The sequence below is a fragment of the Leuciscus leuciscus genome (genome assembly GCF_965113295.1).
Source record: "Leuciscus leuciscus genome assembly, chromosome: 20".
Classification (NCBI taxonomy): domain Eukaryota; kingdom Metazoa; phylum Chordata; class Actinopteri; order Cypriniformes; family Leuciscidae; genus Leuciscus; species Leuciscus leuciscus.
The window spans coordinates 20,793,354-20,808,990 of record NC_138744.1 but is presented as its reverse complement, the minus strand read 5'-3'; the positions used below and the strand labels follow the sequence as shown (position 1 = coordinate 20,808,990).

At 45.4% G+C, this 15,637-nt stretch overlaps 1 protein-coding gene across 1 annotated transcript in view; it reads left to right on the top strand.

Moving 5' to 3' along the window:
• LOC309483075 (uncharacterized protein) overlaps positions 1-15,637 on the top strand; it is a 105,201-nt gene that overhangs the window by 15,192 nt on the left and 74,372 nt on the right. Inside the window, exons 9-16 of the mRNA XM_082148719.1 lie at positions 1,805-1,917; positions 2,100-2,261; positions 2,857-3,216; positions 3,341-3,406; positions 5,725-5,892; positions 6,159-6,344; positions 6,478-6,633; positions 6,759-6,891. Coding sequence (XP_082004845.1) covers positions 1,805-1,917; positions 2,100-2,261; positions 2,857-3,216; positions 3,341-3,406; positions 5,725-5,892; positions 6,159-6,344; positions 6,478-6,633; positions 6,759-6,891 — 1,344 coding nt within the window. The remainder of the gene's footprint in view (positions 1-1,804; positions 1,918-2,099; positions 2,262-2,856; positions 3,217-3,340; positions 3,407-5,724; positions 5,893-6,158; positions 6,345-6,477; positions 6,634-6,758; positions 6,892-15,637) is intronic.

The following is a 15,637-nucleotide window of genomic DNA, read 5'->3' as shown; positions in this document are numbered from 1 at the left end:
AGCAGGGTGGGCTACCCCGCATACCTTTATTAGGTTTTATAGTTTGGACCTTCCCTCGACACCTGGCACCCTTGTGCTCTCGTCCTGAGTGTGCCTGTATTCAGCTTCTCACTGGGACAGGCAGGGCTCGTTGTGGCATAGTGGGTATTCGTTCCCCAAAGTGTCATTGACGCAGTCGAGTTCCCTTGACAGGGAACGTCTTGGGTTACGTATGTAACCCTTGTTCCCTTAGAGCAGGGGTCTCCAACACGTCGCTCGCGAGCTACCAGTAGCTCGTGGCCTGATTGGAGGTAGCTCGCCAAGGGCCGTTCACATATCGCGTCTTTTGCGCGCTCAAGTTCGTTATTTCAAATAGTTGAAGCGACACGCTCATTTTTCCAGGCGCAGCGAGTTAACATGAAGGATGGGAGTGCACCCAAACATTACGGGTGTTTTTATTCTTCTGCGTAAATAAATATTTTTTTCGGCGGTGGAAATCCATTAGCTACTAAAACTTTGTCATTGTGGAGAGCGCAGTGCACGGTTGCATAGCAACGACAGACGCAACAGGAAAATCGGACCGAATTTTACTATTAATAATAAAAGATAAGCTAATGTGCATTGTAAATGTCAGTGATTTATCTTTTTTGACTCATTCTTTTTATAAAAACTTTTTCTGTCAAAACTTTATTTGAACTTGTAGCCTACATGTTAGTAGATAACATGTTGCAAAACACTCCTTTAAAATCTGGCCATCATTTTTAATGTTATTATTTTAATGTTTATGTAAACAAAAAGTGCATATAAGTTTATTTGTTATTTGCTGATTTTCGACATAAAACTTGGTGAATTGATTTCATTGTGTAGTATTAGTACTTTTTGAACAGGATTCTGTGATAACCGTGATCATTTTGGTCACTATAATCATGAAATGAAATTTTCATGCCATTTCATCTCTAGTTATCATGTACTATAAAATCAACTATAATTATGTGTTTTTACAGTATAATATGCAAAGTACAATTTTCTATAATTTTTTTTTTTTTATCTCTGATTCTGTTCTTTTCTCTGACATTTAAGGGTGACATATAGGCCAACAAAAACTCTTTTAGGTCTAAAACAGTTTGGATAGTTGTTAATATGAGAGTTATGAGACATTATTTAAGATATTTAAGTGTTGTATTACATGAGTAGCTCTCGATCACTTTCATTTTTAAAAAGTAGCTCTCAAATGAAAAAAGGTTGGAGACCCCTGCCTTAGAGGGAACGAGACTGCGTCCCTTCGCCACGCCTCCCCCTGACTGGGAGCGCTTGCTTCATCGCGAAGCTAACTCTATGCTGTGCCGGCGTCCTTATCTAGCTTTTACCTCACTCATTTCGTCACGACGCAACGCCAATAGGATTGGATTAGTTTTCATTCATACTTCAGAGCCGCTACGCTAAGGGAGTGTCCCCAAAGTGTCATTGACGCAGTCTCGTTCCCTCTAAGCCAAGGGAACAAGGGTTACATACGTAACCCGAGACGTTTAATTTATTTTTAATTGTCAGTGGATTACTTGCAGAACTTTCAACTGCCATCTGTGCTTTTATGGGATTGCAGTTTTTTGCTAATTTGCCCTGTTTAATAAATCTGGCCCCAAAAATGCAAGATTAGCTGAACAGACTTTTGATTAAACAGACAAACCAATGTAATTTGTCTGCATGTGCTGTGTAGCCTAATGTTAAGATGCCTACAGTTCTATAGTAACATTTATTAGCTGAAAAGTTAATTGTTTTTTTGTTTTGTTTTGTTTTTTACCTAAAATGACTGTGCACCTCTCATAAGGTGGTGAGGTACAGAAATCAGCAACTTTCGTTCCCGTTGTTTTGAGTCCATACAATGTGGATCTATCTCGGACAAGATCGTTCTACACACCTACATTTCCCTTTCAAGCGGTGGTAAATAAAACACCATTTGATATAATCAAACTTCTATTCACAATACTATGCATCATAATGATACTGTCAGTCATAAAGGATTATGCTTGCAGTAATTAATAATGGTAGCTTTCACTCTATAATGGAAAACATTCTGCTGATGATTTTGGGATAGGGTAACAGTGGTTTCTGTTTTTTATTAGGTCACAGTCCATCACCCAAATGGTTCACCAGCTGAAGATGTTCAAGTGAAGTTAGATGTCTCAAGCACCAAAGAAAAGTCCCTAAATATTAAAACTAATAAAGAGGGAATTGCATTTCAAAATTTCCATTTGGAAGGAACACCACCTTCCATTTCAGTGCAGGTTAAACAATCAAATAATAAAGTTATTTTAATACCTGTGAAGGCTGTTTCACACTGCTGGCAAAAGCATTAGGTCTCATTCACTAACTGTGCGAGTGCATGAATTTGAGAGTGAATCTGCATAAGAATGTTTTCATGAACAATTCATGATTCATCAGTAACCTTTGTTCTAAAACTCATTCTAATATGACGTAAAAATGTAGGAACAACCGAAACCACTCAAAAATAGCCTACTCTTCCTGGCCTTATATAGATCTTAGATCTGAGCCGCAGTGACGAGCATCCAAGGTGGAGCTAGGTTGCCAGAGGACTGAGGCCAGGCGAGCTGGAGGGAAGGCAGAGCCTGACAGAGCCAAAGGGGTGGAGGGATGAAACGTAACTGAAGGCCTGTAAATTAGTGGCACATGCAGGATGATGTTTGACCAAGGCAGAGCCGTAAGGATGATGGTCCCAGGTCGAGCCGAGGGAGGGAGGAGCCAAGGTGGAACCGATAAGTCGTGTTCAGTGGCTGGAAGCAAGGATCCTCATGAATGAGCAGAGCTGGAGACCGGAAGACCTGTGGTAAATCCATACGACAGAGTGGCAATGGAGTGTAGGGGCTGAAGGGAATGAGAGGAGGTGGGGCAGAGGAACTGGCTGAACTGGGAAAAGGAGGTGGGAGAGGGAGGCTGGGTGGGAACACTGGAGTCACAGGAGACTTTGAGGTGGGAAGAACCAGCAGAGGCACAGGAGACTTTGAGCTGGGTGGAAGCAACGGGGGCATAGGAGACTTTGTACTGGACAGAAGACGGCAGGGACTGGAGAAAAAAAATATCCTCTTTCAAATCATAAAAATGTACAGAGGCCAGCTGCAGCTCACCCTCAAAGGTGGGAATTTGGGCAGGGCTTTCCTCCATGCCCTCATGTTCCACAAGTACTCTCACGGCATCACAAGTTGTAGCCGGCTCACGCACCTGGTCAGATCCTCAATGGGCCTCTGGGGTGTTGGCTCGCTCAGTCCTGGCTCTTGGCACTGGCACGTGCATCGCGGCAGGCTCAAGCCCTTTGTCTGTGGTGAGCTCTGGCGTCATGTCCATGCAGTTGGCTGATGGCTGGCTGGACTCTGTTTCTGGAGTGGCGCAGGTGATGTCGCCCGCAGGGCCGATGGTGAAAAAAAACACACACACAGCAAGCAGTAAGGGAAGTGTGTGAGGTACGCCAGGTCTAAAAAGGTCCTTGTGTGGTCCTCAAGGCTTTGCTCCACCAGCTCTAGACAGAGCTGTTGGGTGGCCGGCAAGTAGGCCTACATAACGAAACAAAAAGAAAATAACGCCACAAAAAAATCTTGTCATGGTCCAGTATTCTGTCACATATGGCTGTATGAAGCATACGACGAAAGGAGTATATGAACAAATAAAGTCTTTATTAAATTAACAACAGAAGACTGAGGAGATCACAGGAGAATAAATCAGACACAACCACTTTAACATTAACATCACTGGACATTAGAACGAAGGAAACTCAGGGCTTGAATACATACAAGTGGAACAAGTGAAAACTCAATGAAAAACCTATGAAGATAAACTAGCATAGGGAAGGTCTCGGTTACGTATGTAACCCTCATTCCCTGAAGGAGGGAACGGAGACGTCACGTCGGTGACTGACAAATAGGAATTTCGCTAGAGAGGATTCGTATTCACCGGACACCGACGTGAAGTCGAGAGTGACCGACTGACAGGGAACACAGACAGACAGGGAACACAGACAAACAGGAACAGAGCACAGAGAAAACAAACCAAAACTGAACATAATCGTTACAATTATATGATGTGCCGATTAATAAAAATTTTGCGCAAATGAATCACACATCAAATTTGGCTAAGAAGTTTCCCCAAAAGATATTTTAAAATCATTATTAGGTTAAATGAGAAAAACAACAAATAGACATTAGGGGCTTTCGCACCGGAGGAACCTTTTCATAGTTCCTAGAACTATTGGCGGAAGTTTCCGTTTTTTTGGCGTGTTCGCACCGCAGGAACTAGGAACGATTTTAGTTCTAGGAACTCCTTTTAGAGAAACTAATTTAGCTCCTACTAATTTAGCAACACTATAGGAACTATCCGCGACGTTAGAGTATGCTGATTGGCCAAACACACGTGAAACACCAGCACACACCATTTTTAAAAAAGGCTGTGTAAAAACACAGATTATAGCCTATAAATTTACTCCAGAAACTAACTCTACAAACATGGAAAACAGTGATAGATGGGGTCTTAACCTTTATGCTGAGGAGAAAATCCAACGCGACTATGAGGGGACCAAGGCAAACATGATTATGTAATTTGCATGCTAATAACTTTTCATTAATGTCTACTTTATATGTATAACAGTTCCATAACGTATTAGACAGGACTGTTAGACAGACCATAAACTAATGAACACAGAGAATGCGAGCACTGTTTGTTTGCTCAGGCTCTGGCTGGCATTCTCAGCGCCGTCAAAAAAAAAAAAAGTAACAACAACAAGCGCGGCTTACGTCACTTCAGATTTCCTACTGGTAATGCAAATGCAACCAGGAAAACGTTCCTATGGGAACCATTAGTTCTTGGAGAACCACACTGGTGGTTATTTCCTAGAACTATCTGGTGCGAAAGCCCTTATTAAAAAAAAGTAGCTTTAGAATCAAATATTGAATTTGATTCAACAAAGAATTAATTACACAAACTTTTAAGTAATTTTTTTCAGAAGCTGCATTTGAATTGGCATTTAGATATAGTTACAGACCATTTATTACAGCTTAGACATGGCATAAATGCATTTACACTGCAATTAAATAATCATGAGACTCAAATACATGGGTATTTTTGCCCAATATCTTGAATTTTAAGGGCATTCTAATTGCATTCTATAGGCTACATCACGAAGTGAGTTTTTGCCCTGCATCATGTACGTTACCAATCAACTGAATTCAATTTATGTTGACTTGGGTAAGTCTGGGGCGGGGTGGTGCGTTAAATTAGTTAATAATTTTAATGCATGAAATTAAAGAAAAATGTCACGAAGCAGCGTTAGCACTGCTCTTTCCCCGCATTTTGCCACATTGCGGTGCCAGACTTGTACAGTTTGAAACTATGTGGTGTTAGAATGTTACAGCTAGACACTTAACAATAGAAAACCAATTGTGTAGGCTACTCATATTTGTGTGCTTTGCTATGCGGATTATTCTGCTGTGGCGGCCCCTGACAAAAAAGGGAACAAGCCGAAAGAAAGAGACTTTCTCAAATAGAACACTCCAAATCCTTTTTGTGATAAGGTAATCCAAAAAAACAAACAGTTACAGTGTATGAAACCCATTGCTGATATTTACTATTTTTACTATTTTGTATTAAGTTACAACAATGATTTTGTGGGTGGTGTGAAACAGGCCTAAAAAACAAAATATATATTCCTCCCAATGTACATTTTTGATTGATTATTTTCAACAGGCAACAGTGGATGGTTTCAAGTCAACAAAAGAAGTGCGCCCAAAGAAATCCACAAAGAACAGCTTCCTGTATCTGAGTGTGACTAATAATGTCCTGTCATTAGAAGATTCTCTAGATGTTGCATTTTATGTCAATGGCAATCCAGTAGATGGGCAAATATATTACATGGTAAGTAATGCATTAAATGTTCCTTCTATTACATGTGGTGAAATGTCTAATGTTTTTAATATACCATTGGTCAATTTTTTTTTTTTCATATATTCTCAGAAAACAATAATATTTTAATATCTTACTCAATTTTCCGTATAGCACATTTATTTAGATTTACAGAAAGCATGTTTAGATATTTTTACTGCACTCATTAGGATTTTTTTCATTAAGATTTACTATTTTATAAACCTCAGAACTCTTGAGAAATATGTGCATCTCTTTAGATTGTCAACAGAGGCATGCTGAGAACAGCAAGCTCTGTTGAATCAGGTTCTGCAGTAAAAATATCCATCCGTATCAGCCCAGAGATGATCCCGTCCTTCAGAGTGATCGCCTTTTACTATGACACAGATGGTGACATCATTGCAGACTCAGTGTGGGTAGATGTAGAGGACAGGTGTGAGGGAAAGGTAAGCAGGCACTAAAATGCTTTTAAAATATTTTTAACAGCTCACAATGTTTTAGTAACCTTATGTCAAAATTATACAATACAGTAAAATATTGCCAAATGTTTACAGTTCTGCTTTCCCATCTCCTGTTTAGCTTGAGATAAAACTGAATGGCAATCATAAATATGAGCCAGAAGATTCAGCTGAGCTTGATATTGATGTGGGAACACAGAATGCAAAAGTGGCCTTACTTGTTGTGGACAAAGCCATTTATGCCCTGGGTTCTCAAAACAAACTCACTCCAAAACAGGTGTGTTGCACTAACTAGCACCTATTCGTTTCTGAAAAATCTGATATAGGCCTCCATATAAGATAAACCCAAATTTGTTCTTGAGTTTTTGTTATTTTACCTGTTTCTCATTTTCCTGTTCGAAGGTGTTCACCTCCATGCAGTCGTATGATCTGGGGTGTTCGTATGGCGGTGGAGAGAATACAGCTGCTGTTTTTAATGACGCTGGTCTGGCCTTCATCTCACACTCGACCACAATCCATTCAATGATGAGAAAAGGTGCCAAATGATGCTGTAGCAAATTAGCTCAAAGGGGAAATATCAATAATTAATCATAACTTATCATAATTAATTACAAATATTTGGATCAGTTAATTGAATTAACTTGATGAATCAGAATTAACATTACAATCAGTTAAACTGCTCATCCAGTAAACACTCTATTTTGGCTGTCTATCAAAAGTTAAAAATCTTTATTGTCAGATGTACTTGGTACAATGAAATTGTTATTTTATTATCTCCTCACAAGCAAAACAGGGTAGAAGGGGAACAGACAATAAATTACAAGAATATACAAGCATATATATATAAAAGGACAAGGCAATAAAACATAGAAAACGCTCTCGGTTACTAACGTAACCTCGGTTCTCTCTAGATGAGGGAACGAGTGTTGCGTAAGCTAGCTTACGCTACGGGAAAAACCCTTTTCTCGAGAATACTGAAGCCAAAAATTATCCTTAATTTTGCATTAGTTTAAAACGCATTGCTGCATAAGCAGACCTAGGCAGAGCGGCTCGCGCGCCTATTGGTTGCTCAGCAGCAACTGCTGCAACCTATCCAGGACCTGCTCGTGACGAAGCACCAATGAGGGCGCGGGCGCCCGTGCGCGTCACGTCCCGCCAGAATGGCCGTGGCTACAGGCTATAAAAGCAGGCCCGTGAGGTTGTTCTCTGGTTTTTCAATCTGAAGCGAACCAGAAGTAGCACAAGCACGGCAGGGTTACGCAACACTCGTTCCCTCATCTAGAGAGAACCGAGGTTACGTTAGTAACCGAGAGCGTTCTCTTACGAGAGTACTCTCGTGTTGCGTAAGCTAGCTTACGCTACGGGAACCCAATGTAAAACGCCGTGCGTGCTAGAGAAGGTCCACATGCACGTTCCCAAGGGCATGTGCCCGGGGACAAACGTAAGTGGTAATATCTGGGCCGATGAGGGTTGGGCCCAGGGAGAGATAACCATTCCAGAGTGTGGGAATGGGTGCTTAATACAATAGAACAGCCAGGTACATCCGTGGGCTGAACTAAGAATGATAACACTGCCTGTCAGCCACCTGAACCCGAAGGACAGGTGAAAAACGATCACAGACAGGAAGACCTGGTCTGTCGATCTGGAGCCTGTGTATAACACAAACCACACACAGTCTTTGTCGATCTGCAGCGAGAGCGAACAGAGCTAGTATGTTAGACTGACAACAGTTTAGCCTGTAGGGCAGGCACCTCCAGGTTATAAAACCTGATAAATGTAGACGGAGAGGCCCAGCCCGCCGACGTACAAATATCATGGAGCGAGACCACGCCCACGACGAGGCCATGCCTCTGGTGGAGTGCGCTCTGACGCCCAGAGGGCAATGACGGTTCTTAGACCTATAAGCCATAGCGATAGCGTCAACTATCCATCTGGACAGGCTCTGTTTCGATGTGGCTAAGCCCTTAGTGCGGCCACCGAACGAAACGAAGAGCTGCTCTGACTGCCTGAAAGCATCAGACCGTTCGACATATATTCTCAGCGCCCTGACGGGGCAGAGAAAATTCACATCGTCCTCACCCTCAGATCTCGGAAGAGCTGACAGTGAAATGATCTGTGATCTGAACGGAGTGGAAAGCACTTTGGGGACATAACCGTGCCTCGGTTTAAGGATGACTTTAGAGTCATTAGGCCCAAACTCCAAGCACGAAGCACTCACAGAGAGCGCGTGAAGGTCACCCACTCGCTTAACTGAAGCGAGAGCCATGAGAAAAGCGGTCTTCAGTGAAAGATACCGCAAATCCACGGACTGAAGGGGTTCAAAGGGTTCGCCCTTCATGGCTTCCAGGACCAAGGAGAGGTCCCAGGCTGGAACCAGAGGGGGCTGAGGAGGATTTAACCTCCTAGCTCCTCTTAGGAACCTAACAATGAGCCTTCTCGTAGAGGGTGCTCTAGCCTGAGTAATTGTGTTCAACACTGCCGCTGGGAGGTTAGCGGGTACCCGTTGATGGCCCATGCATGCAGGGCCCAAAAGTCGGGGCGCGGGTGCCAGATCGCGCCCCTGGCCTGGGAGAGGAGATCTTTCCTCACCGGAATCGGCCACGGAGTCGTGCTCGTCAGTTGCATCAGCTCTGAGAACCACACTTGATTCCTCCAGAGCGGCGCCACGAGGAGCACAGAGCATTTGCTCTCCCTGATGCGCTTGATTACCTGTGGTAACATCGCGATCGGGGGAAACGCATAGAGCGGACGGCTGGGCCAGTCGTGGGCCAGCTCATCTCTCTGTTTCGTGAAGAATACTGGGCAGTGCGCGTTCTCCGTCGACGCAAAGAGGTCGACATCCGCTCTGCCGAAGATGTCCCATAGTAACTGGGCTATCTGAGGGTGCAGGGACCATTCCCCGGGGGGAACGTTGTCCCTGGACAGCATGTCTGGGCCCACATTTTGGAGTGATGGGCCCACAAGAGGAGGAGTTCCACCAGCTTGTGAAGGCTCCGTGATCTGAGACCGCCCTGGCGGTTGATGTATGACACCACTGACATGTTGTCCGTGCGGACCAAAACGTTGTGGCCTTTGAGGAGGGGGAGAAAGTATCTCAAGGCATTTTCGACCGCTTTCATCTCCAGACAGTTTATGTGTAGGCGCCTTTCTGAGGCTGCCCACAGACCAAACACTGGTCTGCCCTCGTAGAGGGCGCCCCAACCTGAGTTGGATGCGTCTGTCGAGATTACTTTTCGTCTCGAAGCCATGCCCAGATCCACTCCTGATTGATACCAGTCTGCCGCCTTCCAGGGATTCAGTGCTGTGACACAGTTCTGAGTTACCCTGAGGCGAACGCGGCCAGCGGACCATGCTCGCAGCGGGACCCGCGTCTTCAGCCAGTGCTGCAGCGGGCGCATGAAAAGCAAGCCCAGCTGAAGCACTGCCGAGGCCGAAGCCATAAGACCCAGCATCCTCTGAAAACGTTTGAGAGGAAAAATGCTGCCGGTCCTGAAAGCTGCAGCTGAGCGCTGAATCTGCAGCGCGCGCTGTGACGTCAGCCGCACTGTCATTGACACAGAGTCTAAGTCTGTTCCCAGAAAAGAGATTCTCTGGCTGGGAGACAGTAAACTCTTGGTCCAGTTGATTTGGAGACCCAAATCCCGTAAATGGTCGAGTAATAGAGCCCTGTGCGCTATTAACTCTGACTCTGACTGGGCTAGAATAAGCCAGTCGTCCAGATAGTTCAGTATTCGCATCCCCCGTTGTCTCAGGGGAGCGAGCGCTGCATCCATGCACTTCGTGAATGTACGGGGTGCTAAGGACAGACCGAACGGCAGGACGGTGTACTGATAGCTCAGCCCCTCGAAGGCGAATCGCAAGAAAGGCCTGTGATGGGGCGCTATTTGAATCTGAAAATATGCGTCTTTCAGATCCACAGAGATAAACCAGTCCCTCGGGCGAATTTGTCGTGAGCATTTTGAACGATCTCTGCATAAGGGCTCTGTTCAGCCGTCTGAGATCTAGGATGGGTCTGAGACCGCCATCCTTCTTTGGAACGAGGAAATATCTGCTGTAAAAACCTGCCTCGCTCAGTGTGTGAGGGACGGCTTCTACGGCTCGTTTCTCTAACAGTTTCGCAATCTCGGCGCGAAGTAGGTGTGCTACTTCACTGTTCACCGTGGTTTCGACCCTGGCTCGAAAGCGAGGGGGTCTGCGAGCGAACTAGAGGGAGAATAACGCGCGGGCTGTTGTCGCTGTGTGTGTGTGGCACATATCTCACAGCGCCTGAGAGAGATCGCGTGGTCATGGAGGCGCGCGCGCTTCGCACACACATAACACAGCTCGTGTCTGGTAGAGGGTGATTTACACACGGGACAGGTTTTGTGTTTATTGACGGGGGCTCTGAATGAGTGCTTATCACAGAGCAGCCCGTGTTTGTGTGTAGGGATGAGCGCTGTACAGCGGGCACCTTTCCCACATTCAAAACACACACGGCGTGAGCCGAGTTTATGGATATGGGCCGTGAAATGTTTGTATGTAGGCGCGAACACTGTGGAGTGGGCACATGACCTACATTTATAACACCATCGGCGTGAGCCGGATAAACAGACAGAATGCTCTTTCTGTGATTTATTTGGGCGGCCGTAAAAACGGCCTTTGGGTACAGGCGAGCGTGTTGTGTAACGGGCTCGTTGGCTGTGAAATACACATCTCCAGTCACCTCTGCTGAGGGAACTGTGAGAGCGAGGCGCGCTGATTTTGATGGCGGTCCGGCCGCAGCGGGACTCGACCATCTTCATCTTCCTAACGCGGTCAGGAAGACTTTGAGGGCTCTGCCTTCAGCACAATCTTGGACCGGGGTCCCCGAGGGGGAGGCGGTCTGTGGCGGCTGGAAGAGCGTGAGCGCTGGGAATCCCTCGGCTGACGGCGCTGTGAGGCTGACGGCGGGGGAGGCTGTGGCGCTGATTTCCGGTTGGGCGGCTGTTTAGAGCGACCCGTAGCGGAACTGGAGCACTTCGGCAAGAAATGCCGCATAGCCTGGGAGGTTTTCTGAACCTCGGAGTACCGTTCCGAAAACCCCTTGACAGCCGGGCCGAAGAGACCGGATGGCGCCACGGGCGCGTCGAGGAAAGTGGCTCTGTCGGACTCCTTCATGTCGGACAGCGTTAACCACAAGTGTCTCTCGGTGACAGTGAGAGACGCCATATTCCTCCCGATGGCCTGAGCAGCGGACTTAGTGGCTCGTAGCGCTAAGTCGGTCGCGCTCCTGAGGTCATTAAAATTCTCAGGGTTCGGGCCCGCCTCGTCCATTTTACGGAGAAGGTTGGCCTGATACACCTGAAGCACGGCCATCGTGTGAAGTGCGGACGCGGCTTGACCGGCGGCGGTGAAGGCGCGACCGATCAAAGCCGAAGTAGTCCTGCAGGCTTTGGAAGGCAGTGAAGGATGAGACTGCCATCCGGCGGAAGGCGGGCAGAGGTGCGTGGCTACCGGTTCCTCGACCGGAGGAATGCAGAGGTAGCCCTTGTCTTTCGCGCCGTCTACTAGAGAGAGCGTCGAAGAGACAGTAGAACGCAGCCTGGCAGAAAATGGCGCCTTCCAGCTCTTAGTGAGCTCCTCGTGGAGCTCCGGAAGAAAGGGGGCAGGCCTCGTGTGAGGCGTCGAGCGGCGGCCTGGCAGAAAGCAACCGTCCAGCCTGCTGGGTGCAGGCTCGTCAGGAAGCGACCAATCGAGGCCGAGGTCCTCCACGGCCTTGGTAAGCAGGCGAAGAAGCTCGGCGTCGAACGTAGACCGCACACCGCTCGATTCCTGAAGAGAAGGGGCGGGGTCCGGAATGGAGCCCGACCAGCCTTCGCAGTCAGAAGCCAGAATAGAGCAGCTGTCCCCTTCTGCGTCATCTCCCCCCGACTCGATATCCACAGTGGGCGGCTGGCCGGCCGTGATAGAGGTGGGGGATGCAGAGAGCGATGCACACGGGGAGAGATCCGGCATGCAAGCGCTCGCGGCAGATGCCTCCGGTGTTCTCTGTGAATGGCGCTTTTTACGGCGCGGCCCAGAAGAGAGAAGCGGAGGGGCGGGATCCACGCTGAAAGATGCTAGGCGAGCCCGCAGGGTCGTCATAGACATCACTTCTCATTCCGGGCAGCCGCCCAGGGAAAGCGTGTGGTCCGCGTGTGTCTGTCCCAGGCAGGAAACGCACAGGATGTGGCGGTCCCCTTCGCTGAGATCGGCTCGGCAGGAGCCGCACTTTTTGAAAAGAGGCATTTGCAACAACGCCTCGCTCTTTTAGATGCAAGCGTGTGTAACGTAACACGCGGTAATGAAAAGGATATTCGGCGCCGGATAGCGCAGCAGGAACGGCAGAGGAAGCGGCGAGATGGCCGGCTTGAAGCTCGTCCCGCTGAAGGCTCTTCGACGGCGCAGCTTCTCCGGAGAACAGCGAGGTGAGTGTCCACTTCGCTGAAGAGTTGAAAAATCAGAGAACAACCTCACGGGCCTGCTTTTATAGCCTGTAGCCACGCCCATTCTGGCGGGACGTGACGCGCACGGGCCCTCATTGGTGCTTCGTCACGAGCAGGTCCTGGATAGGTTGCAGCAGTTGCTGCTGAGCAACCAATAGGCGCGCGAGCCGCTCTGCCTAGGTCTGCTTATGCAGCAATGCGTTTTAAACTAATGCAAAATTAAGGATAATTTTTGGCTTCAGTATTCTCGAGAAAAGGGTTTTTCCCGTAGCGTAAGCTAGCTTACGCAACACGAGAGTACTCTCGTAAGAGAACATCCCATAATGTCAAACCAGGAATAATCATTAAAATGAATAAGCAATGGCAATTATATGTTCTGTATGAATAAAAGAATAAGAGATTAAAGTCTTTCACATTGCAGGTATCGATAAATCGACATTAGAATTAAAGTGTTGAGTGTCTATGTAAAGTTGGTATTTGAATTGTCCACGCCTATCAGTTAAATGCAGTATGAGGTTGTGCAAAGTACAGTAGGTAAAGTGCAGAGGGGCTTATCTAATCCTGATGGTCCAAGTGGAAGTGGCAGTGGGTGACAACCATTTATCAGTCTAATGGCCTGGGGGTATAGACTGTTCCGGAGCCTGGGTGTTCTGGACACAGTGCTCCTGTATCACTTGCCGGACTTCATGAGGATGAAGAAATTATGGGTGGTATGAGTGGGGTCGCTGATAATGTTGCTAGTCTGTTTGTAAATCATTTTATTGTTGATGTCCTGCAGTGAAGGGAGATCTGTCCCAGTGATTTTCTGGGCCAGCTTTATCACCGGCTGAAGTGCCCATCTGTCATGTGCTGTGCTGTGCTGTGCTGTTACCAGACCACAAAGCAAGTTAGCACACTCTCCATAGTGCATCTGTAGAAGTTATGAAGTATATGTGGTGACATGCCAAACTTCCTCAGTCTCCTGAGGAAGTACATTCTTTGGTTGGCCTTCCTTACCAGTTTCATTGTGTTCTGCGTCAACTTGAGGTCTTCACAGATGTGGACACCAATGAACTTATAACTGACCACTCTCTCTACCTCAGCTTCTCAGTGGCTGATAGACATGCTCATTCCTCCTCCTGTCCACAACCATCTCCTTGGTCTTACTGATGTTAAGTGTGAGCTTATTAGCAGAGGTGGGAGACTCGAGTCATATGACTTGACTCAAGTCAGACTCGAGTGCAATTTTATGAGACTTACTTGACTAGATCTCTGAAAAGACTCGACTTGACTTTAGACTTGCTCCTTGTGACTTTAGAATTGACTCGGACTTGTGCCTATTTACTTGAAATGACTTGTGGAATTTTGTTTTTTTATTATTATTGTGATTTTCTTTTTTTTTTTTACGGAAACTCGTTTCCCTCCTCTGCGGCTGTCAATCATTCTCCATTCTGTATTCAAACAGCGCGCGCGCGCCTCTTCCGGTTGGATGCACGGTAAAACTCTCTCCATTATGATATATTCACATTATAATGCATGATCTGTAGATAAAAGGCTGTGGATTTGCATAAAATGACTTTATTTTGTTGGAGTTTTTTGCTGTTTTTAAACAACTAACGTTAGCTACCGTGTGCCTGTTAGATCACACATCACAAGGACTATGAATCGGCATCAAACGCACAATAACTGGAATTTAAAACGGTGAAACAAATGATCAATAAACTGTTGGACAGATATACACGTAACACTAGGATTTGTGCGCTCGACATTTCTTCGCTTTGTGCCGTGAACTTTTAAATGCGCACTTGTGCAGTGCAGCGCATCATTCTGCACCCGCGATGCGCATACGCGCTTTGTGCGCTCTGTTTTGAAGCGTTTCATATTATCATGGTTTTGCGCACTGAAAGATTATTAAAAGCCTATTTTTTTTATACCTAGCTAGCCTACTCAATACATTTAAAATAAGCATAATTTAATTGTATATTATTTCTGTGTAGTGTAGGCTATATACACTTCTGAATTCTTGACATTAATATATAAATATAAAATTGTGAAATGTATGATTGCCTGATTGAATTTTATAAGAGTACTAATAGTAATTTGTTTTTATTAACATGTTTAGTTTTTATAAAATTACTGTGCAGATTTTATCAAGAATTACTTTTTGCTGCTGATTTATACACTCATCAAGTTTAATAAAAATACACAATACATTATGTAATATTTTAAAGGTGTTAACTGTAATCTTACACTGCAAAATAATAACTTAAAAAGGATTAAATTCATCACAATTATGTAAGTATCCGGAAATTTGCCCCGGGCGAGGGCTTCGATAACCTCTTTCTTTTTTGACCATACATGTGTTTGCATCCCTGGACACTTATAGGTATTATTACTATATGTTGAGATTGGGGCATGTGACAATGTTCACTCCATGTTTACACAGATACATCAGGGTATTCATAGATAGAAATGATCCAGTTTAACAGCTGTAGTTCTGACTCCTCCTGAGAAGGGAACATCAGCACATTCTCTACTGTCTGAAAAACTTACAATAATATGAAATTCCCAGATATATGTTCTTAGTTCTTTTTAAGCATGTTCACGTTGGCCTAATTGGATTAAATTGAAATTTTTTGTTTGTTTGTTTAGTTTACACTTTCATAGGGGACATCACAGCAAAATAACTAGGGCTAGCACAAGATGGGAAAAGTTGTATTAATTCTTGTTTACTTGTGTTCATTTAATTTATTTTTATTTTAGAGCATTTAAGGTGCTTCTTAATGATATTTTATTTATTACACACAAGTTAATTTATTTATTTTTGTAACCCATCAGCCCTCTGTGTCTAAATAAGTA